At 33.8% G+C, this 25,254-nt stretch overlaps 2 protein-coding genes across 3 annotated transcripts; both read right to left on the bottom strand.

The window, feature by feature from the left end:
* Positions 1-3,068: 3,068 nt before the first annotated feature.
* On the bottom strand, positions 3,069-7,083 carry LOC119636417 (transcription factor grauzone-like). Of its 2 annotated transcripts, XM_038031738.1 has the most exons (8): positions 6,603-7,083; positions 5,836-6,105; positions 5,330-5,774; positions 4,927-5,275; positions 4,387-4,431; positions 3,621-4,007; positions 3,366-3,563; positions 3,069-3,312 (listed from the first exon to the last, which is right to left on the bottom strand). In XM_038031738.1, exons 2-8 carry the CDS (start codon positions 5,956-5,958, stop codon positions 3,159-3,161), a joined length of 1,701 nt encoding a protein of 566 aa, XP_037887666.1. In that variant the 5' UTR covers positions 5,959-6,105; positions 6,603-7,083; the 3' UTR covers positions 3,069-3,158. The 2 variants fall into 2 exon arrangements, with proteins under 2 accessions (XP_037887666.1, XP_037887665.1); XM_038031737.1 differs by lacking the exon at positions 4,387-4,431 and having other exon boundaries at positions 4,927-5,774; positions 6,603-7,079.
* Positions 7,084-8,436: 1,353 nt separating this feature from the next.
* On the bottom strand, positions 8,437-10,732 carry LOC119636435 (transcription factor grauzone-like). Its single transcript, XM_038031766.1, has 5 exons — positions 10,585-10,732; positions 9,695-10,527; positions 9,246-9,632; positions 8,983-9,180; positions 8,437-8,931 (listed from the first exon to the last, which is right to left on the bottom strand). Exons 1-5 carry the CDS (start codon positions 10,678-10,680, stop codon positions 8,625-8,627), a joined length of 1,821 nt encoding a protein of 606 aa, XP_037887694.1. The 5' UTR covers positions 10,681-10,732; the 3' UTR covers positions 8,437-8,624.
* Positions 10,733-25,254: the final 14,522 nt, after the last annotated feature.

Below are 25,254 nucleotides of genomic sequence, written 5' to 3'. Positions count from 1 at the left end.
AAGATTGTATCATCGAATTGAGCTCTTTATGCATGAAAATCGTTTAAAAAAAGCCAGAGCAACCTGGTATCCACGCTAAGGACAGGACGTCCTCAATTTGTATGTATTTTATGTATTCCAAATATATATTCGTTTTCTGCCTCTCTTTTATTTATTAAAAGCAGACCTGATTTGCTATCTGAAAGAATGAGAAATTTTCTATGATCATTTGTTGCAGTTTTCAAATTTCTGTCGTATGAATAAAACCTACACCAGTATACGACAGTATACTTAGCCGTCACGACGAAAACTAACACACGATTCACGTTTACAGCCGTAATAATACCGTAATATGTTTTTCCCGCTCCTTTCAGTATAGCATTATAATGTACATAATATATTACGATGTCTGCAGAAGGAGCTAAGTGAGATGAATTTTTAAGGAAAGACGTTAAGGCTTAGGACGTTGTTACGTAATTTACTCGTGATGATTTGCTGGAGTACGTTTGGGATGGAACAATTATCAGAGAAACGTGGAGCAGATTGTATTCAAGTTTTGAGTGCAAGGGTACTTAAAGCTAAACTTCAGTAAGAAGAAAATTGGCAAGTGAGGAATTAAGTGCATACCTTTTGCAGTTCAATGTACTTATAAGGCAATTAAAATTTGCTAAATCTAAACCGGAAACGACCAGTGTTATATAATCCAATTGTAACGACCTTAGAAAATCTTTCCAAAGCGGTATTAAAGTTGGGAAGGGACGCAGTGTGGCTATTAGCTGAAGAAATCAAAAAATGCAGGGATTGATTGCTGAGCTAAAGATGTGAGTGATAATCCTAAGAAGCTAATTGTACAGGAGTTAATTTCATGATTGGTTCAAACAATTTTAAAAACCAATATAGTGAAAATAAAATGGTTTATGCTTTGGATTCTGGAGCCATTTACCACTTTGTGAGGCATGAAAATGTTTTTACATATTGAAAGAAGTAGTTGTAGTCAAGATTTGTAAACTGCTCCTTCCCTAAATTTAAAAGAAGGTCAAATTCTTCAGAATTCAGGCGAACATTCAGTGTAAGTCTCTCAACGTCATTATAATACATATGGTCGAAGGCTAATCTTGCCAAGAATCTCTTTTTGTAATTCCTTTGAGGACGCTAACTTTCTCTAATGTTCTCACATCGCCTCACCATCATAACTAAAATATTTAAATCGTTCCTATCCATCTTCTTTTGTCTCTCAAATGTTTCCTAACAAACCTATTAAACTTATTAAAAATTGCTTAATTTTAAATATTATATTATTAACAAAAGAGTGGACTTACCCGGAATAATTTTTTCCCTTTCTTCCTTCTTTTGCTTTAAGCAAAACTTTTCACTTTGCACTTGCTAGCAACGCATGCAAGCTATGTGTTCAACTGACTGTGCGTTATACGTCGCGCACAGCGCGTAAAGCAATCATTGTGTGCAACACTTAATCGTGCTTCAGGAGTCAATGAGAAAGTGAAGCTTTTGTTAATAACATGACCATTAAGACGAGGGGACGATAAATACATTTTGCCTAAAAAGAAAAAAGAAGAAAGACACTGCTAGTGCGCAACCCGTAGGAATCTCTTAGATAGATTGGTGGTGTCTAGGATACTGCTAAGACGGTGGTATAGTGGTAGAGAGTACTAGTCCTCCATTCTGCATTCCTCTTAGAAGAAACAAGAAGGTACCTAATAAACAGGCTGCATGCATAGAGCTTCCGTACTTTAGGGTATTTCCAATTACCATTGCTGAAGAATAATGTATATCCTTTTAGAGAAGTATCTGACCAATAAATCCGGATGTGGACAGCTAATAAATAGAATGAGTACAGATGTCGCGTGTGTTGGTTTGTTTTTTTTTCTTTCTCTTCATTGGATGGTACGTAAATTACAAAGTCAACCGCGATATTCAACAGTCATGCCTTCCTCCAGCTGCCTGGATTGCTATGACCACTTAGGCGTTTCAAAAGAGAAGGAAAGCTACGATCTGGATTATATCGAAAGTCCGATAGTTTTATTTCTACAAGCTTATAAATTTTCCTGGGACGGATCAGCTAGAAAACCCTGCGTCATATCCCAACCGGAACGATAACATGCATGGATTTTTCGGCATTTATTTTAATTTAATGAATTTGTACTTCGTAGGAAATATTCATAGGATCGCTAGGCGAATACATGCTTTGATTTTTGCAATCCTTTGTTTTTAAAAATATTTGCTTGGAAATATTGTGAAATGCCAAGGAAGTATGTATTACATGATAAAAGAAATGATAAGAACAATACTTTGAGCAAAACAAAGCTCAAAAGGGAACGCATTCGCCCAGTTTCCACTATGATTTCCTCGCTTGATTGCAATCTTTTTCTTGAAGCACACTTTTGGAAGTAGATAACAGCAGATAAGTCGACGCCAAGACGTTGTGCGAATACATGAGTTCTGTGTCATCTGCATAAGTTGCAGTTAAAATATTGTCGGAGTTAAGATAACCTGAAATGAAAATTATATACCTTAAATTTTATTTATATACGAACCATCGTTTTCAACTTTAACATAAAAATGTTTCTATTGTAGCAAATACATTAGAGTTGGAATAAATTTTTTAAATTTTGAGAGCAAGGCCTCATGCCAGACTTCATCAAGAACCTTTTCCATATTTGGGAATACACCGTCGCACTGATTCTTATTTTCAATGGTTTACGTTTAAAAGTTAAATAAACCGAAAATCCTTCAAAGTTTTAAACGCCAATTTTACTAACCATATTGCGTAAGGCAGAGATATATAGGAAGGCATTCTGTACTTTTTTTATATGCATAATTGAATGGTTGCAAAACATGCAAAGCCCCGGTGATAATTTAAACGTCGTAGTACGTCATCGCCCATGTTATACTAAACATCTTTTTGCATGTAAAGAAAAAACAACAAGGAAGAGAAATCCAAGTATCAAGAGGTATAGAACTCCAAGTTCTATTATATTAATACATGTGATCATCAGTCATTAATAACTTAATCTAAATTCACACTGCACTCCTTTTTAACATGGTTCTGTTTGTGCTTCCACTCTTTGTGCATGAATTGAGGATCATGGGATTAAGAAGGTATCGAGAATACCATTTTTACGAATTAATTAAGTTGTCGGAGCGGCGTCGTGTTGCAAACATCATGAACATTCTTCTTCTTCCATTTCAACATAATTCTTCTTATGTTTTAATAGGTGATGTTGAAGGGCAGCAGCGCCGCATACAACTTCCGCGCATGTATCACATAAGCATTGTTCCTTAACATGAGCCGATAATTGAGCGGCAGTTTCAAATCTAAATATGATACTATGAGGAAACATGTTTCAAAGTGTTTACGAATAACTTACTTTTTCCGACAACTGCTGCAGGTTTTGCTATGGTCACCATGAACAACTGCTGTATGTCGATGTAACAAATATACTGTAACAAATTTGCTAGAGCACAGAGAGCAAGCAAAGGGTTTATCTTCCATCTTTCCGTGTTCCATAAGGAAATGATTGCGCATAGACTGGCGATCGGGAAAGACAAGACTACATTCTTCACATCTAAAAAGTAAAAGCAAGTAATGTATGTTTTTATCAACAAAAAAGTAATTCACTTACTTATAACATGCAGGATTTAAATGGGCGCGTATGTGCTCAACAAGTAAACCATGCTCAGAAAATTTCTTATTACAACATCGGACGTAGCCTTTGACGTTGTGTTCATCACGCATGTGTCCTTTAAGAGCTGTAAAATTGGTAGACTCCTCATTGCACAGCTCACAACGCAATGGCATAAAATTGGCTATCTCCTCATCGACGGCTATGCAGGCGTTTTTATGATCACTATGCCCGAACAGTTCATGTTTTCTTAGTAAATACTTTTTGAAAAATTTCTGAGGGCACTGAGAACAAGTAAATACTTTCTCTTTGTCGTTTTTGTGCTTGCTAAGGAAATGAGTGCGCATTGAATTTCGATTAGCGTAAACACGATTGCATTGCTCACATCTAAAAAGAAAAGACAAAGAACTGTAAATGTTTCTATAAACATGTCCCCTTGCACGTAGATGCCATTTTCATTTCGCGTGGGCCGCATAAATTTTTCATAACCAAAAATATTCAAACAACAAAATGCTCCATAGGGTAAAAAGAAAAAAAAATTTATTTCATATTAAATAAAAATCGTGTGCGCAATGAGCGTGAAGTATGTCTTATTTTAATTTACTATATTTGCATGTAGCAATGAATCTCGTTGAAACAAGGAATGCATAAATACGGTTTATTGGGACAATCATTGCAAAACGTCGTCACCCTTTTTGTGGTATTTCGGGCGATTTGGCTATTAAAAATGTTCACAGCTTTCTCATAACATGATTTGCATCGATACCTTTTTGCCGGGCTGCCGCTGCCTTTTTTTATTTCATGGTGTTTTCTAGAAGGTAGAAGGTCAGAAAATTCATTATTTATTACTTGTTATTACTTCTCTACAGATTGAAATTCGTCAACAGTTTTTCTATCATATAAATAAACTCAATGATTTTCATTGTTCACTTGGAGTACAATAGTTGAAATTAAGAAGTGCATATTAATAAAACTTTATCTTTATAGAGATAGGTTGAATACAAAAATTTGAATGACTTTTTAAAATAAATCAAATATATAACCGAAATAGGAATTTGTAAATTAACAATGAAACAAAAGGCCGAATAAGGACTGAAACATTCATTGGTCACTAATGGGCACGTCGTTTGTATTGTCATCGGTACGCGCGATATCTCGATATCTCAAACCATGTCGTAAGCATCACAAGTATTGCTAGTAATAACTAATTTCTTGTTTGAAACTTTAACAATTTAATTGGTGTGCGTATGCATTTCAGCGCGGTATACGTGGCAGGGAATGTATTAACAAGTATGAATTTACTCACTTGAAACGCTCAGGATTTGAATGATGTCGTATGTGATCCAGAAGTGCGAAACGTTTCGAAAATTTCTTATTACAACATCTCACGTAACCATTGATTTTATGTTCTGCAAGCATGTGGGTATGAAGGGAGCTAAAATTCGTAGCCGTTACTTTACAAAGTTCACAATGCAATGACATAAACTTGGCGATTTCTCCGTCAAAGGCTAAACCCTGTTCACGAATAGCTTTAGCTTGTTCAGAGAGTTCCTTCGTTTTTTTGACATTGCTCTTTTCTACTTCAGGCACTTTTGCTGCACGTCCGTTTTTGCAATGAATTTTCTGTGCTAGCGGGACTTTCCGTTGTGCCTTAACTGACAATTTATTAGTTTTATTTATTCCTTTTTTGTTTATGGTTACTTTATTACTTTCTTCATTTTCTGCAAAAGTTGTTCTGTTAACCGGGTCGGAGTTATGATCACTGAATATTTCATCTTTATAGTCAATGATGTCTTTGATATCCTCAATGGCATTGTTATCACTGTTTTTTTGGCTTCTCCATATGTCATGGGAGTCGTCGGTTCTGAGACCTGTACGCGTACTAGGCGTTTCAACCGTCGTCATGTCAAAAGGAACTTCATCATTAACTTCGTCGAAATTGACTTCGGGTTCCTGTTTACTCGACAATGAAAATGATGGAATCATCACATTTTCTATGGAATGCTCCGCGCTAATGTTCTCAATTTTCACTGTGACATTTTCTCCCAGATGACTCTGAGCTTCCTCAACGCTTTTATAGAAGTCATGGAAATCGGAAACCTTACACCAACAACTATTGCAAATTACTGTTGATATGGGATCGTTTTGTTGCAGCTAAGAAGAAGAATGAAATTATTTATTTCCTTCCTGAAAGAAAGTTTGCAATTGTATTTACCTCAAACCAGAAATGAATTCTGACTACTGAAGCCATGGTTGGTTTATTCTCCGTCACGGCAAACGCACTTTTAAATTCATTAACCTCTTTTAAGCACAAGCGACAAATCATTGTTGCTTCCATTCAAATTAATATCGAAACACAAAATCTCTAACGCAAGTGTAAAATTTTTATTGTATATTTTCTTCTTAACAACGTTCGTTCGATTTGTACACAATTAAGGCGACAACACAATGAGACGTTATTCCTATTTTCGGGTTGGGACTTCAACTATAAATAAAACAAAAAGGAAAACGCGCAAGAAATTATAATAATTTCTTTTAAATTTTAAAATTATTTCTCTAATTTATGTTTACATTACATTAAAGTACATTTTTTTTTAAATTGTTTGATTTTCAGTTTCGGTATTTATCATGCACCATTATCTAAGAAATGAATAATAAGCACTAAAGACTATACATTTTAAAGTTGAAATATATTCACCAAATTGTTTTATTAAATAGTGATAAGTGGTAATTTCTAAATTGTGGAACAATAAATATGCAAACATTACATGAAATATATATTAATCTTAATCAATCTTCTTTATAACTATAAATTAAAAAGCTTGTTTACTTTTATCATTATTATTGTAATTATTATTACAAATTTAGCCAGAACATAAATTCTAAGATTAAAGTCTGAAAACACTAGCATCTAACTTTTTCGGCTTTACCATTATATTAACATCGTTACAGTATTTTACTTATATATTTGTTTACGCTTACGTTGATTTCTTTACTTTTAGCTGTAAAACCATATGTTTTTGTTTACATTTCCAGCAAAACCATATGATAGTGCGACCGTCCACTCGGAAATTTTTAACCGACAAATGACGCCTCATCATATTAGCACCCTTAGCGATTTGCACAATGTTGCGTTATTCATATTTTCCGGATGTGATTTCAACTTTGCCGACCTTTTACGAGATTTTGTGGGAAGTGGCAAATCAGTTTGCTTACGCACACAAGTAGAACAAAATGTAAAACACATACGAGAAATAAAGACAATTTATTTGAAATTTAGAAATTATTTATGTCGTTTGCATTTATTTTGTACTAATTTAAACCATATATATTTGCCAATTCAAAACATGTAAGCCTTTTTTTTGCTTTATTCACTTGCGTCAGGGAAGTCCTGTCCTGTCCTATCTTTGTTCAATCAAAAATTTAACTTGCTTTTACATCAATTTTCTTATTGTTGTTTTCCATACATTTATGTTGACTGCTTTACTTTTAGTTCTTAAACCGTATGTTTTTGTATATTTTTAATATCGATTTTCTTATTCGCAATATTCAGCTACTTCTTAAATCACTTCCATTTACATGCATAATATTTATGCATGCATCTTTATACATCTGCATTCAAGTCATTTATCAACTTTATTAAAGTTCTAACAAAAATCTTAGTATTCAAATTGAAACTTTTTTACGCAACACTGCGAATCTACGTTTATTGATTTGCAGAAGAAGAAAATTTTCGTATTTTTTTTGGTGTTTACCATATGTGACGTTTTAACCCGAACAACGCAATAAATCATCATTGCATTTTAAGTCCTTAGCTTTTTCTATTAGAATACAGACTGCCTGAGTCTTCAAGAACAAGAGGAAGTACCTTTTGATTATTATGAAAATAAATATAATATTTAAAAAAAAAGATACTAAACTACATGGCAACACCTTAAGGGTAGAAAAATAAATTAAAAAGCATACGAATCGTAACGAAATTAAGTAATCGCTTAACAATAAATTAACGTAAAGTTGACATGTCATAGATAAATTTGAATTCAATTTTTGGGTGATAGCTTACATTAAGGATATACGATGCATTAAATATTACGCGGTTTTCCAAAAATACTTTATTTTCACCATTTTTTTAAAAAAGACAAAATCATAAATATTCCGTCTGACCACTATCGTTAATTAATAAGCTCATTCGATATGTATCCGTTTATGATGATATATTCATATCGTTGTCAACTTTGAAACCTTCCTTGGCCTTGGTTAAGTTTCGTCCGCAATTCTACTATGCTTTCCTTTTATACAAATTTTTCACCAAAATTTGAAATTTTCTTAGGCTCGCAAGGCGACTTTTATTTCGCAGCTTTACAATGGTGGGCCGAGCCCACAAAACGAATTGGAAAATTACAGGAGTGTTGGTATCTTACGAAAACATTCGCAATGCGCAGAAGCGTCAGGGACTCCACAAAGTATATATATATATATATATATATATATTATTGATCAGCATCAAATTCTAAATCGATGTACGCATGTCCGTCTGTGTGATGTCTGTTGTAAACGTTTTCGTGGCCGCAAAAATGAAGACATCGTATTCAAATTTGGCAAAAACATTTAAAAAATGGTGATGGGTATAAAAGAATATAATTTTCTTACTTGTTTAGCTTATATTCGATTAAAGATAATAATAAGTGAAAATCGTTTGCCTTTTTCGGAATCTATTAAATAAACAAAAAAATAAGTAAATCATTTCCGCTTTCGAAAATATTGTGGTATATCATCCTGAATGTTTTATTAAACATCTTCAAAGTAAGCAAAGACATCATAAGTGTTATTAGTAATAAATTCTAAGTTTGCTTCTTATGTTTTAATGAAAGTGATAATCGGTTTTTAATAATTTAATTTAAATTCAGGCTTTGCCTTTTATTAAAAGATTTTATATGACTTTGTTTTTGCTTTCGTTCCTAATATTATTTAACGAGGTATTAGCGCGCCCTGATGAATTGTGGGTCAATTTTCTTGTGATGCAACGGCATATTGACATTGTAATGGAAACTTTTCGTGCACAGATGGCGTATTGCATTCACTTGTACTTAAAGAATTGAGAACGCAGGATTTACGAATTGATTTGCCTTGTTGACTAGGTGATGTCTTGTTAGAAATATCAGGAATTTCAGTTTCCTTTCCTTCAGTAAAGCTCTTTTTATGTTTTAGAAGGTGGCGTTGAAGGGCAACAGTCCCACATACAACTTCCGCGCATGTATCGCACAAACACTGCTCTCTGATATGAGCAGACAGCTGAGCTGCACTGTCAAACCTAAGTAAACCAGATTAAGAAAACTTATTTTACATTTCACGAACAACTTGCCTCTTACAACAACTGCTACAAGTTTTCGATTGATCACTGTGGGCGAGCGCTTTATGTCGCTGTAATAAATATACTGTAACAAATTTGTTGGAACACTGCGAACAAGCAAAAGGCTTGTCTTCGACTTTTGGATGTTTCATAAGGAAATGATTACGCATAGATTGTCGATCGGGAAAAACAAGACTGCATTCTTCACATCTAAAAGGAAGAAAATAATGAGTTTTACATTTATTAGTAAACACGGATCTAATAATAACATTTACTTGTAACAGGCGGGATTGAAGTGTACGCGTATGTGCTCAACAAGTAAACCACGTTCACGAAATTTTTTATTACAACATTTTACATAACCTTTGATTTTATGCTCAGCACGCATATGACCTTTAAGACTTGTAAAATTGTTTGCTTCTGTTTTGCATAGTTCACAATGCAGCGACATAAACTTTGCTATCTCTTCATCAACGGCTAAACATGCGTTCTTGTGATCACTATGACCAACTAATTCATGCTGTCTTAGGGAATATCTTCTAAAGAATTTTTTGGGGCACTGAGAGCAAGTAAACATTTTATCTTCGTCTTTTTTATGTTTACTGAGGAAATGAATGCGCATAGAATTGCGATCAGCATACACACGATTACATTGTTCACATCTAAGAACGAAAAAGAAAAGGATATAGAATTACTTTGATAAACAAAATTTACATTTACGCACTTGAAACACTCAGGATTTGAATGTTGGCGTACGTGATCCAGCAATAAGAAACGTTTGGAAAATTTCTTATTACAACATCTCACGTAACCTTTGATTTTATGCTCTGTGTGCATATGGCTATGAAGGGAGTAAAAATTCGTAGCCGCGAAATTGCACAAATCGCAATGTAATGACATAAACTTTGCTATCTCTTCGTCGATTGCTATACTTTGGTCACTATCTGCTTTCGATTGTTCCGGTGATTTCTTTGCTTTTTTTAAATTGCGTTTTTGAGTTTTCTCTGATTTTATTTTACCATCCGTATTATTTTGTCGCAACCTGGCCAAAGAAATCTTAGTTGCAGTTGTTCTCACGGATTTAGTAAATTTCTTCTTTTTCGTTAGCTTATTATCTTTTCCATCTTTCATGATATCTTCAACATTAGATGAGTTATCACTATTGCTACAATATTTTTCATCTTTGCAAGTAGCGGCACCATCAGCATCCTCTAAATCGTTTGCACCAAAACTTTCGGTTCCTAATATATCACGTGAATCTTCAATTCTTTGATTACGAATACTGTCATCAGTGCTCTCAATCAACATATCAAAAGGAACTTCGTCATTAACTTTGGTGTAATAATCATCAGATTCTTTTTTACTTGACAATGGAAATGATTGAATCATTACACTTTCTATAGCGTGTTCTTTACCAGGGCTTTCAATTTTAACTATAACATTTTCGCTTAGCCTGCCATGAACTTTTTCAATACTTTTGTAGAACTCATGAAAATCAGAAACTTTACCCCAACAATTATCACAAATTGCTGCTGATATTGGGTCGTTTTGTTGAAGCTGAAAATTATAAAAACCTTTTGTTGCCTTTGGGGAAAACTCTTTAAATTGGTTTACCTCAAACCAGAAATATTTTCCAATTACATACGACACATCCAGTATATTGCCTGCGATGTATTTATCAACTTCTTTTAAACACAATCGACAAATCATTTTGCTTACATTTAATTAAATAAAATTATGTTGCATAGGTAAAAATTATTTTCTTCTTATTTTTAGGAAATGTATGCGTAGCGCGTTAATAACACAACACGTATTGAAACCGGGGAAATCACGTATCTGAAAGTCAGCTGGTTTGAGGTCGCCTATGCGACAATAACATTCAGCTTTGGTTGATGACTTTTTTAGTCGCACCACAGCTGTTAGGACATTCTTTCATGTTGCCCAGGTTACGATAAAGCACAATAACTCAACAAAAAAGTCTGAGTTAGCCGTAAAACCGAAATTACAAAATAGGAAAAAAATTTTCCTTCAAGATTTTTGCAGAATTATTTTGAGTGCGCAGATGAGTGACATCGCTTATTGGTTTAGTTAGTTTAATTTCAACAAACCAAAAAACAAAAGCATTTGATTTTGTGAAAGGTAAGTAATAAATGTAAATAAATACTGATTTTGTATTAACCAATATAAATATTAGGCAGAATGCTTCGACACATCATTTTATACCATTTGGTGGGGAAGATGGAAGTTTACGATAAAGGCTTGTTATTAGACGTGGAAATGCTCTGCGAGATGTTTCCTTCCGTCACTTAACTCAGTTTTTAGGTATTATCAACGATGAAACTGCGACAATGGAAAATTTCTTGCTTTATACTGCTATTAATATTTCATGTTATTTTTATAGTTAATGTTTCATCGAATTTCTTCTTTAGGTTCGTGTTCATAGTTACAATAGTTATAATAATATGCACCTAAGATAAGAAAGCATCTTCTGAATATTTAATATGAATCAATTATCCGCGATTCATACATTAAAAAGAAGTGGGTTGTGTACATTTGGGAAATTCAGCTTAGCCCGCCTTATTAAATAATTTGCTTCTCTCATTGAACCAATCAGTGTAATTTTTTTTATAAAACAAATAGAGATAATAAATATAATAAACATAATAAATTATTAAAAAACATTAAATCTTTGAAAATAATCATTACCATGTGTGCGAATAGTAGAAAATAAAATAGATAACCCTAATGTATCTTCACAAAATTTATGAATGAAAAGGAACAATTTATTGGATATTTTAATCCATTTTATTTCTGGGAGGAATATTTCTAATAGCCTTTATGCGGAGAAAGGAGAATAAATATTTCAAGTATTCACATTCTAACAAGTGGTCTCTCATTTACTTACTCTCTAAAGTAACAATATTCGAAGTTCAAATACATTGCAACAAATAGTACACAAAAAACAGAAACACAATAGTGGAATTAGCAAAAACCATTATGTTAAGGATTTAAGGATTCGGCTGGGGCAGCCATTAAACTTATAATGGGCGTAGACTTCGCTGGATGTTTACTTATTCTCTTATTCGAGAAAGCTTCCAATCGCTTTTCACTGCCTGAAGATTTGTAAGTGTTTTGGATATATGAGCGGTGCACATATCTTATATCGTTGCGTGTAGATTTTTGCAAAAGTTATGAGCATCGAAAGTGAACTTCAAATGCGTATTGCAAACAATTGGACAAAGTGATGCTTCAAAGATAACGTGCATACCGCTGGTGATCCGTTTTATTAAAAAAGAAATTAAGAGCCAAGTTTCTCGTCAACACACTCGAAATCATTTGAGATCCGGCGGAGGGAGAAATCAAGCTTTTTTGTTTCCAGCTTCAGTACTTTGACGTTGATGAATCTATCGCTCTCGATTTTTCCCCTTAACAGTTTTTATATTGCGTTCAGTCTAATAACATATTTTCGAGAATTATATTAAAATAATTGTTGGGTGGTCTCTTGAAAGCGTTTTTCACTAACGATTTGCTTCTGGAGCAAATAGCGTGAGCCTTCCTTCTTTTGCATTCACTTTGCTGGCTGCAATTACAGAAAGGAAACAAATCTTAAACTTTTTAAATAGTAAATCGCATACTTGTACTTACTTGCGGTTGGTGGCTGCACTCGTCATATTGCTCTCAAACGCTGGTAAAAGCTATGTTGATCATAATGCATGCAAGTCTGGTTAATTGCGGTTAGTAGAATCCCGTTCTATAGTTTTAAGAAATTAAACAATTGTTAGCTTCGCCAATTTAAAAAATACCCTAAAAAAAAGTTTAACATATGTTCTCTTTTTGATAGGTCTCGTGTTCGTTTTGCTTGTACACAATTTGACAATCATGGAAGTGTGTACGATAGCTATGGCATAACGTGACTCTTAAATATAAGTTTCTACAAGGATGCGCCCCTATGTACAAATTGAAGAGGTTGGAAAGCTTTAGGGCTTCCTTTAGAAAAAAGGCGTACGTAATATTATCGCATCGCATTTTTCTCAAAACTCGATTGCTTCTCAATCCGTGCAGCGTCAGTTACAGTCCATTAGCTAATCGAATTTAAAAAAATTTTTATGTACTTCCGGTGTTCTTGCAAACATCTTTCAAGTCAAAAAATGAAAGTCATATCTAACTCTCTATCACTATCGTCTTTCTTTAATATAAGAATTACACCGACACTAATTTAAAGACGAAAGTTTGAAATTTAAAGATTTTTTTTATTACGTTGACTCAGTTTTTATTTCAGCTGATGTAAGAAATTATTGACGGGAGATTACGCGTAAGAAGAAAATTTCCCTTTTTTATATATTAATAGTTTTTTAACATAGGCATTAACAGAAAAAAAACTCAAGATAGAATTGAAATCCGTATAACTATGCGTTTTGTATTGCATATTTTCCGGCTATAGCGGTCAGTAACGAAAGGAATAAATTGGTTATTTATTTATTTATACGATTATTAGGTAAACATATACATTGGAATCAATGTAAAGATTACACGCGCAGAACTTATATGCTAGTGTCTATATGAATATGTTGACAAGGCTTATGGTAAAGATCTCCAAAAAAGAAGATATTCAATATACTAGAACCTAGAAAGAGAATGTGTGCATTCAAAGATATATGCATATACACATATGTGCTCGCATCCATGTATTTATGTATACTTGTACAAATGTCTATATCTAATACCCCTCTAAACATATCTTTCATAAACGAATAATATTACATAATATTATGCACATGTACAAGTCTAAGGAACCACAAGTAGACATATATAAATTAACTGAATACATACACTACATATCCGACTATTAGCAATAAGAATAGTATAAGCTAGTGGACATACGTAGATATGCATACAATGCAATAAACCAGACATGTCAGAGTTCGTGGAAGAGAGATTGGCATCTCGTTAACATCACGATTAAATTCGTGATAATTCTGATTACTAAGTCTTAACAAGCTAGCATAAAGGATGATGAAGCTGATAATTTTCGTAGCACAACTTAATGCAACTTAAGTAGCACATCGTGCCTAGTAAGCACTTAAATGAATTGCGTAGATCAAGCGTGGAGCAATTTCAAATGATATTTTCCAAAAACAAAAAATGACAGATATCCAGACAATAGCAGATCCTACGAAATGTCACATACATTAACTCGACATCAAAAATTCCATACCGGTCACCACGGTCGACATCAGGCCAAACTCAAAAAAAATGATGCGAATTAGGAAATAAGGGCCATCTTCCAGCAGACCGCAACGCTTAGGAGGCTTATTGCCTTCTGTAAGTGTGGCAGACTGTAGAATCCCATTTGAGACATAATAAGTTCGCATGTGTTTAAACCCCAAACACACAAAGATAATGCTGACCACGCTTTTACTTATAAAATTTGATAATTTTTTTATTATTATTAATTATTATATGTAAGAGTCTTATTCTAAGGAATAGTACCTTATAATGTAGAGATGTAATGAGATTTGTGTAAAGCAATAGAAGACACAAAATCTTTTCACTGATTTTACTGCCAATATAATAACAACACAGATAACTCAGATAACTGTTGGATAATATTTGATAATAAGAAAATATTGTTATGAAACTGTTCACCGTAAAATGATTGCAAAAACATGTTTGTCATTTTGATATAAATATAAAGAAATTCAATTCAATTTATTCTTGTATTATAACTTGTTTTGCTTTAGATTTATGCTTGTTTTAAGATTTATTAATAGTATAATAATATATATGAATAAATTATTCTTTTAGTGGCAATCGAAGTTTCTTTTGTACGAAAATATGACCAAAGACGATACTGTATATTTGTACATAAATATAATATAGGAAGCAATATTCTCCTCCCCTAACGTATGCAATAGAAAATAATTATTTGAAAAAACCAAGCCAGGACTTTCTCTGTCTTTTACTCATTGTACGCAAAAATCCTTACATGAATAATAACTAAATTTTCAAAGTTCCTCGATAAAAACTGTTGAGTAATAGTACTTCGGAGCGGCTCTGCCAATTTCCTGAATCCTCCTCTTAGGTAGCTGCTCCTAAGCCTTTATATGCCGTAAAGCTCAAAGTTTGAATATATTATGACAAAAATCCATCTATAATAGCAACTTGATAAAAATTATCTATGCCTTTCTTGGAGTACATAGATCTACTTTTTGAACTTGGCCTTGCCGTACACTTGGGGAAATTTAAGTCTTTCTATGGCAACAAAATCTAATCTTTATCTCATTATGAGTAGAACAAGTGAATAAATAATAAGGCCCTTGACAAGACGACCGATTTTGCTTAATTTAGGGCAGGTCAGCTTTCACGCCTTTTTCATATAAGGGTTTCCATTACAAGTGTGAATTTAGATGGAAACAAAGTGTAATTGTTGGTATTCTGCCACCAAAATCAATGAAGAATTGTGGCACGTCAAGCGGTGTAAACCTTCTAATCGTTGACCTTGGGCGACTATAATGTTCTCGCTTGTTTTTGAGTGAGAAATGTAAAAACAATTGCAATTGTTGTTTGTCACATTATTGTTTTTCTTTTTCAAAACTCTTCATTTGACAAGATAAATATCTGGGAAAATAGTGGACTTAGATTATTATGTGTTAAATACCTGTTAACAAAACTGTACAGTTGTATGTTTTGATTTTGAATGAAAAACTGTTACTATAAATGACAAAAATTTGTAGTAATAAATGAATATTTCAGATAGTGTGCTGACGTCTAATTCGTTTACTGTATTTTATACACATCGAACGCACATCCACTCAAATCGAATCCATTAAAATATGATATATTTATTTTAAAAGTTTGAAATGGGCTCTCTCTGACTCATTGGATATTCATTATATTATATATTCGTATGCAATTACATTCAAACTATAATGCAAAATATAGAGACTAGGACATCGGTAGTCAAAGTTACGCCCAGGCAACGCCAACGTGTATTCTACACTATAGTACTTTGCCTAATTTCTTGTTTAAATATCGTCTTGGAGTATCAAAAATTAACCTTCGTTGCCATGTAAAGCCATATCATGAGGTCTTCTTGTTTTCTTGGATTAAAAATGAAAAATTTTTTCATATAACAAATTTGTCAAGATGGAGTAGTATATGAAAGTGGAGGGAGATGGTGTTGGAAAATGATTCGAACGAATCTATTTTCCATAAGGGGACCGTCCTTTAATCAAAAAATTGCATTAAAAGAGACCTCAACGAAATGTGTCGAAAATCGTGATCTCTAGGGTCAACCTAAAACTACATAGACAGGCATTAAATGCATAAAGAAATTAGAAAATCATCGTTCTGCGTGTTACATATACTCATACAAGATATCTTCGCCACACATTATGCATGATAAACAAAAAAGAAAGAAGAAAATTGTAAATAATGTTTTTAAAAATATAAATATAATATAATAAAAATAAAATAAAAAATTAAATATATATATATATATAAATGGAGGAGTTTGGAACAGTTTCCTGCATGAATAGTGCTTTGTTTTGTGCTAGAAAAGTAACTTTTTCCAGTTCCGCTAAAATATTTATGCTTGGATCTCGCGTCTTTTCATCCGATTTCTAAAACATTGAACATAAAACTGATTTGGACTTCATTTGTACGGTAGTGTTTTGCCGCAGCTGCTGACATTTTTTTCCTTCTTTGCTTGTGTGTGTGTGCTGCTTTAAATGCAACAAAGTGCGTAAAAAGACTCGGCAAGAACGGTTCCTTATACTCACTGCAACAAGGTGGGCGATACTGTTTGTATCAATGTTACCAGCGACGAGCGGCCGGTGCTGCTCGATAATCCCAGTTTATCCTATAGATTGTGTGAGCCCTCAAAACGTACTGCCTTCTCTACTACAGCCTCTTCTGATGAACCAAATTACATTGAAATCGGACAGATGTTCCTTCCTTCTGCTTAACATGAGGACCTGTTTTAAATTTTACCGCATGGCGTTCGATGATGCTCTTCCAAACAATAAGCTCTTTCTTCGCGTGGTCCATTTTCCTAGTGACGATATATGCAAGTCTCTAATTCAAGTGATTGCCTGACCTTGAGTTCTTTAACACAATTCTTAATCACATATTAGATCCTATTCCTAACTCTGTATCTTTATCGGCAACGGAGCTGTTCTCTTCTCGTCTTTTTCGTTCTATCACCGGCATTGCTGGAGTCCATTGTTTCCCTTCCAAAATATAGACGAGAATGCATTCTATGGGGCTTTTCGCAAAGCTACTTCTACCTTTGTTGGGGTTATCGGAATATCAAACTTGTGAGTATGATCTTGCCTTTCATATCAAACAATCTAACCTCTATATTTCCTCCGGTGTAGAAAATTGGTCAGACTTAAACCTATTCTTAAACAGTGTTCGTTTTACGCAAATTATAATTTTCAACCGATTACCGATCTGCTCTGTCCCTCTAAAATAAGGCAGTACATCCTTAAGGAACAAATTTGATCGCTCTGGAATAACTTTAATGTTCGACATGAAGCCCAATACGGTTTTCGTTTTCGACTGCAGTACGTTCAAAGCTTTTGGTTCCTCTACTGAACTTACGGGAGATAATCTTAACAAAGGAATGGTTTGTGTTTTTGTCAAGTGTTTGAGCAGTTGAGTCCCACATCAATAAATTTTGTGACGAAGTTAATGACTCTAGCTGCGCATGTAACTCTAACTGCAAATAGTTTGCCATATAATGCTAACCACAAACAGTAGATTAGTAGGTCACACTAAATCTTCTTTTGCTGATATCCGTATCTGATGTTCCGCACGTTGCCCTTCTGCGTCCCTTATTGTGCAATCGATTCGTGATGATATTTTCCACCTTTATAGCTGCGATCGTAATGATATTCGCGCATTTGAAATCGAGATGAACCACTCCCCGGCACGTATTAATTCTTGAATGATGGAGAAATGGCTTTGTATAGAGCTTGTTTCGCCAACTTGAGTATTAGACGAAGGGGGAAGCCTATTAATAGGTTGGAAACCATATCATACCTGGTGGTAATTCTGGCTCGCAAACTAAACTTTGATGTGAACATGGACAGCATGTCTGCGAAAATATGTCTTACGCTACGGAAATTATGCAGCATGTACCTGCACTTGCCAGTATAGCATTGCGTACGCTCTTCTTTTGTCTCAATTTAACTAACTAACTAACTGTATTGAAGTGTTCTCAAGTTGTTCAACGTATAACTTGGATAAAGTTGAACTGATTGTCAGCCGCATTATGTGTGCAATGTGAGACCACGTCCTTTCTTGCGCTCATGCTTTTCCGAAACTCTCTTTCTATGGCCACTTTAAAGTTAGATTGTTCATCCAGTCTCTATAAAGTCTCTCAGCTACAAGTGCCCAATCCCTTGATCGAATAACCAGAATTTTCTAGGTCGAATAGGGATAATTTCGTATTAACACCGTGCATATCTAACTGCACGGCGAAACGTTCGTGTATGGTCCATTCAACTCGACAAAGAAATGCTTTGAACCTTAAATGTGTTTAAGAGAAAATTGCTCTCTCTCTCTCTTCTGCGTCGAACAGTTGACGATTACAACGTTCAGTGATGGAGCAAAAGTGATCATTTGAAAAGTCTTTAATTATTTCTATAAAATAAAAGAAATTTTTCAAAATAATAAGTAGAATAATAATAAAAAAAAAACATAATAAATAAAAATTTTTAAAGATAAATAATAAAAATGTTGCATAAAAATTAAGCAATAAGATGCATTGATTATAAAAAAAAAAAAAAAATACAAAATAACTGGACCATGTTGTTAACGTCGAACGATCCTAATCAATTTAAAGTCAAATAACATGATAACAAGCTACAATTATCAACATTGTCAGCGATTGTTTATTGATTTTTTCGTTTGTATTGTGAAAGCGCATCAAAAACTTACCGCAAACACATTATCTCACTCTTTTTTTTTTTTTTTTTTTAGTTATTTATTTCCTTCCTTCTACTAGTAAGTAGTTCTACGTAGAAGAAACATGTGCTGCACACAGTGATGAGTATCATCAGAAAATTCACAGTCACAGTCACAGTCACAGAGTCACAGTCGAAGACGAAGACGAAGAAGAAGAGGAAGACGAACAGACAAAACAATCATTTAACAATTGTTATTTGTCGATTTGTTGTTGAAGATTTGTAAATTATTACCTATCCCCCTATCACGTGCATGAAGAAACAATGAACAATGAATGAATAGCAGCGAGTCGCAAAACCGGTGATTATCGTATTTGTAAATGCATGCAAACGTACATACACAAATGTTAGGTTTGACGGTTATTATTGCCTTTCTTGTTACAATAATTACTGAAACAAGTTTTCATTTGCAGGCAAAAGGAAAAAAAAAAAAAAAACAAAAAGATACAAACGGAGGTAATGCATCAGTGATTAGTGTTGATTTTTGCGGTATCAAGTTATATTATATATAATTCATTTTAATAAAGTTGTTTGTATGCAAACTTAAAGCAGAAAAAAAAAAAAAAAAAAAAAAAAAAAAGACAAGAACTACCGTAAAAGTTGATATTCACAACACATCACAAGAGCGAATGCTTTTAGTCTATAGAGAGAGAGCAACTTACTGTGCTTAGTAAAGAATTGTTTTTCTTGTTCTTTCTAAAGTTGTTAGGTATTTTGCGCCCAATGAAGCTGTGCAATACTACTACTACGACCATCGCAAAGATAAATTTGAAAGCTGAGGAAATATTATTTTTATACGCATCACCGAAGGATGAGATGTTTATCCATTTCGTTAAAACGTTTGCATCATCCACAAGGAAGCATCAGAGACCCCACAAAGTATGTATGCTCCTGATCAGGATTGAATTCTAAATCGATGTCTCGTCTGTCCGTCTATCCGAATGTGTAATGTCTGCTCTAAACATACTTCTGGCCGCAAAAATGAAGCGATCGACTTCAAATTTATCAGAAACATTGCATTAAAAATGGGCAAAATTGATCAAAAGCCCCGCCCATAGCAACACGTTAACTACGACAACACTCTAGTTTTTCAAAAGGTATAGCATATTAGTTTTTGTTTATTACTCCTAAACTTTAGCAAATCAATGTACAAAACTTAGAAAGCATATGTGATGGGCGCTGCTCTTGTACCTACACCAAAATGGAAAAAGTTAACTACGCCTAACTAATATTACAGTGTATCAAAATTTAATATTTTTCTTAATACCAGGGCGCAGACAGAAGTTTCAAGAACCCCATTCTTGGGCAGTTTCAAATTAGCTATGCTTGTCTGTTCTTCTGTCCATCTGTCTGTCTGCGCAACTATGTAGTATTTCTGGTAAATCTTCTCCCATTAACTAAAATGAATATGTCGCCTATAGATTTGCAAAAGAATTTGGCAATGACTCAAACTTTTCCAAGGACACGCCTACAATGCCCACACATCTAAGCGAGAAAAACTTTTATTTTGCAAATAGAAAAGTCAGCCGCGACCATTCCGTGCTATTGAGCATGAAAATTTAGTTCTTTCATTTATTTTGTGTTTTTTTTTGGGGTAAACGGTAATGGGTATAAAAGATTCGACTACGATCGAATATAATTTTCTTACTTATCTATTAAAAAGTTATAGGTATAAGTTTTTGTAGTCTAATAACTAGCTTGGCAAACTCAACGAAAAAGGAAACACGAAATCAAAATTCAAAGAATTTACCATACGGCATGACAGGTTAGGTAGATTTTACTTCACATCGCTATACTTGGAAAAGGAAATACATAGGTCATTCTTGTGTAAGATAACCGGGACACCTTCTTCTCCTCCTAAGTTTTCTTCATTAGCTGTGTTTCTTCATATGTTTTGAAATACTATGCGATAGTTGAGGTTATGTTGATAAGGAATATAAATAAGTTAATCTGTTTAGGGAAAGCTACGCCGGACGAACTGTATGGGAATTTTTCGAAAAGGTTTCTGGATTTAAGTAAATATAAAATTCCAAGTTTGCATTTTTAAAAAATTGAATTTTTTATTTATCGGTTTTAATTGAATACTTGCTAGTGCCGCGCCGACATTCAAAGCAATTGATAGACTTACTAACGAAAGGTAATCGGAAATCTTCTAAAAAATCCTCTAATTTTATGGAAAATTCTTTGAATAGATCGGTTTTTATTATTTCGTATTTATCAAAGTCACCATTTCTTGTTCACTTTGTTCCAAAGCTAGGAAGTAAAGCTACGGTTTCCTTGAAGCGAAATAAATTTTTACATCTTGTAATTTGTATACATGCTGTAAATAAATAGCCTCTTTCGACTTTTTATACCCACCACTGTAAGATGGATGTGTATATATACTCGTTCCGTTTTTTTTCCAAAATATATGTAAGGTCCAAAAGGAAGCTTCAGAGACCCTATAAAATATAATTCAAGAACAGCGTGAAATTCTGAATTCATTTACGCAAATCTATTCGTCTGTGAGGTGTGCGTTATGAAGGCATTGACTTCAAATTTGGTAGAAACATTGTAAGTTTTTGCATGCAGGTTGGTATTGAAACTGGGGGACACCACTGCCTAGTGGATTAAATTTTTCTTAATAGTACCATTCATATGGGTATCAAATAAAAGGACTTGGAGAGTAGCATGCGAAAAGCATAGTGGTAGATATGCAAAATTCCGAGGCCCCCCGTCTCATAATTGTCTTACTTCTATTATTATTATAATAAATTCGTTAAGTCTCACACAAAGAACTTTGTGTTCATCGGGAACTTCTTCTATGCAACATAGCGAATCCTCTCATAGTGATTTGCTAAATTGGAGAAGAAGACAAGGAAAAATTAACTTAATAAGTCCTGTACGGTATTGTTAAAAATATCAATCAAATTTGAATGAGCTTTTTTTCGAGTATATTAACGAATAAAAAAAAAAACTTTGGAATGAGGAAAAACATTTTGGAGGTTATCCATTTCATCCAAATTGAGATTGCTACCAATTGATGTTCCGCCTTGTTAACGTATGCCTTCGAGACTACTAGAACCAAGCGATTTAATTCTGGGCAAGGTCTGGAGGTCTGTTTCATTGCGGATCAAGTAAACTAAAGATGAAGTTATTATTATTTCTTCCATTACTCCATTGGTCCGATGTTCACAAACGATTCGCTGTTTTAAGGGGAAGGGAAATGTTTCCCTTTCTTCGTATATACGCAGTGTACTTTTGCTTATAGGTGTTTGCGGTTTATATTCTAAAATAATGAAATCAACTTGTGATTGATTGTTGCCCGCGCATGTTATTATGTTGTTGTTGTTGTCTCCATTGATACGGTAATAGCAACTTTATTATTCTTAACGCTTTTGATTACATCTCATTAACTAGTAGAATATATGTACAGTTTATAATTAATCACGCACACTTACACACACACACACACACACACACACACAATACAATAAAGTGGTTTATTTATTTAGGTCTTAACGATGCCGATGATAATAATGCGAAATAATATCTGCGATGTAATCTCGAGTCAATTAACTGCACATTAAGTAGCTGCAAAAATCAAAAGGAAAGCACGAAAGAAAATATATAATTCTTATTACCGTTGATTAAAACAAGAGCAAAAAAAAAGACAATATCGTTAAAAAATGCAAACACGCACATATGCACACGTGCAAGCATACATAGATACGCGGATTCACACATCCACAGAGAGAGTTGAAGAAGTAGTAACGTTGAGAAGCAACGAGAATTATTGTGTGCCCATGTGTGTGTTTGTGTGTGTGTGTGTGTGTGTGTATTTGCACAACAGTGATGATGCTTAATAATAAAGTTCTCTAATACTAAAAGTATTGAAGAGACAGCCGTAAAGTACTAACATGGCTAAAACATTAAAACATAAAATAGCCAGTAAGTCTTTAGACGAGAGAGAGCGAAATAAAGACAACTAAATGCTTACGTGAGCATATTCTAAAACCCCTTAAGAGGAGTTGCAAATACAACAAATATGCTTTTCTTATTATTGCTCTTACTGCGTTGTTGTTATTGTTCCGTTTTTTTTCTTTTATTTATTTATTTATTTTTTTTCTTATTAAGATTGTATTGGTTATTAAGGTATGCTTTATATATATATATGGTTGCGTCTATAGGTTATGTATGGCTAACGTATGATCGCTTCTTCGTTTCTTAGTTGGTTGGCTGGATGATTGTTCACTTTGTTGTTGTTGTTGTTGTTGCTATTGTTATTATTGCAGACCTAACATCCATGTTGTTTTCGAAAGCGTACATACATACATATAAAAAGGGTTCGTTTTTTTTTTTTGCGATTATACAAATGCTTCACTTAGAATGTTGATGAGGAAGATGGTGCCCCGTAGAAGGGCTGACCGGTCGCATCTTTGTAAATCTTTTTGCTTATGCGCACAAGTGTTCACAGAGCACCTCAATATAAAACAGGCTTTTAAACAATTTCATTTTGTTGCAACATTATACATATACACACACACACACACACACACATACACATACATGAAATTGTGTTCAATCAAGTAAAGAACAACGACAACAAAGTCGTTTTTGCTAAATATACACTCAAACAAACAACGCTAAGTAAAGTTGTTATAGTTAAAGGTCTTATTGAAAATCATATAAAACTAACAATCACTTCAGCCAACAGACAACAACAAAACGATAACAATAATAGTAAGAATTTGAAGCATAAAGTTAAAATTGTAGTCCACTGCTCTGTTTGCTTAGTAAACTCGCTGGTGACGTTTCCAGCAAAACAAAATAAAAATGCAAAAAAGAAGAAGAAGAAGAAAAAGAAGAAGAAGAAGTAGAAGAAATTGTTGCCTCTTTATATAAAAAATTTTGTTCAATGCATTGTATAATGTATTTAATGTAGTTTCGTTGTTCATTTTCTTATTGTTATTGCATATATTCAGATGAAGTCCCTATTCATGGTATGGTACATCACCGAGCGGTTTATTACGTTCATTGCAGGAGGACAAGGGCCGCTGGTAGCTGCAAACAAAGTTGAGTTCAGTTTCAGTTTCTTTTTCTTATGCTCTTGATGTTATTTTTGTTTATCGTTGTTCTTGTTGTTGCTGCTGCTGTTTTTTTTTTTTTTTTGAGCTTATTTTAACATATAAAATCAATTTTCTTAAAAATCAACAATAACAAGAAAACATTTAAAAACTGAACATTTAAAATACAAAAAAAGAATATCATCAACAAAACACAAACAATAAAAACAACAGTAACTTTTTCCTGAAATGATGCAAATGATTTCTCAAATAGCCACATGGCCGCATAGCAGCCAGCCATGTCTGCCGGATTTCTTTTCGCATTTAAATATATATAGACGTACGTACACATACATAATTGTATGCATCACGTGTGCACTTTCTATGGATGCACAAGCTTGAGCTTGCATAAAAACATGTAATGAATTTCTTGTTAATCCTGCAAACTCAATTATAGTCTTTTCGTTTTGTTGCTGTTGTTGTTTTATTTGCTTTTTTTCTTTTTTTTACCATAGCCTGAAAGTATTTGGCAGTTAATGCCAAGTTCTGTTTACACTTCTTACATATCCCTCGTTGCATAAAACATATGTATACATACTTACTTACAATCACAAGGAGGCATAGGTGGACGCTTAGATTGTTGAACTTGGAATGGTCCTTCGAAACAGCGATCTGTATGATGTCTGACTGCACTGGGAAGACTTTTCACTAAAGATTTGAAAGAGACGGAATTGTTTGATAAGGCGATAAGAGGCAGCGTTACCGCAAATGTTTTTGCTTTACTTGAAACTATCAGACCTGGGAGATTAAGTTGCTCAGCCAGTTTCGTGTCCAATCATGCGTGCGACAAAGTTTATTTAAAGATGATCGCAAGGCCATCGTCTGTTACGCGAGAAGAGTATCAGGCAAAAGAGTTAGTTGACCATCTTACACACAAACAATACACGCACATTTAAGATTTTCAATATCAACAACGAAATATTTCCCGCTCGTAACTAAATCCTTCTCCAGCAGCTAACAGCTGACTTCTCTTTCTTATCCATCCGCGAATCAATAACTTCTATGCAGCCATAGCTTGATATCACTATTAACGAAGCTAAACTCCAGAATAGACAGTACCGAATGGAATACTACGATATAAATAGCTCGTAATCAAGAGAGATGAACATCATCGACTCATTACTAAATCACGAAATACCAGAACTTATCACCTTCACTACTGCTATCAGTTATAAACCCAAACGAACACTGCTGACAGGCTCAATCCA

The sequence above is a fragment of the Glossina fuscipes genome, unplaced genomic scaffold (genome assembly GCF_014805625.2).
Source record: "Glossina fuscipes isolate IAEA_lab_2018 unplaced genomic scaffold, Yale_Gfus_2 28, whole genome shotgun sequence".
Classification (NCBI taxonomy): domain Eukaryota; kingdom Metazoa; phylum Arthropoda; class Insecta; order Diptera; family Glossinidae; genus Glossina; species Glossina fuscipes.
The sequence above is the reverse complement of the archived record's forward strand: the minus strand, read 5'-3'. Positions and strand labels throughout refer to the sequence as shown.

What these genes read in the sequence shown, in the direction of transcription:
- LOC119636417 (XM_038031737.1), bottom strand. Translation starts at nt 5,958, where the DNA reads ATGGAAGCAACAATGATTTGTCGCTTGTGCTTAAAAGAGGTTAATGAA. An exon ending in TCAAATCCTGAGCGTTTCAA is followed by an intron (nt 4,008 to 4,926) that starts GTGAGTAAATTC and finishes TTTTCTTTTTAG; the next exon opens with ATGTGAGCAATGCAATCGTG. An exon ending in TTAAATCCTGCATGTTATAA is followed by an intron (nt 3,564 to 3,620) that starts GTAAGTGAATTA and finishes TTTACTTTTTAG; the next exon opens with ATGTGAAGAATGTAGTCTTG.
- LOC119636435 (XM_038031766.1), bottom strand. Translation starts at nt 10,680, where the DNA reads ATGATTTGTCGATTGTGTTTAAAAGAAGTTGATAAATACATCGCAGGC. An exon ending in TCAAATCCTGAGTGTTTCAA is followed by an intron (nt 9,633 to 9,694) that starts GTGCGTAAATGT and finishes TTTCGTTCTTAG; the next exon opens with ATGTGAACAATGTAATCGTG. An exon ending in TTCAATCCCGCCTGTTACAA is followed by an intron (nt 9,181 to 9,245) that starts GTAAATGTTATT and finishes TCTTCCTTTTAG; the next exon opens with ATGTGAAGAATGCAGTCTTG.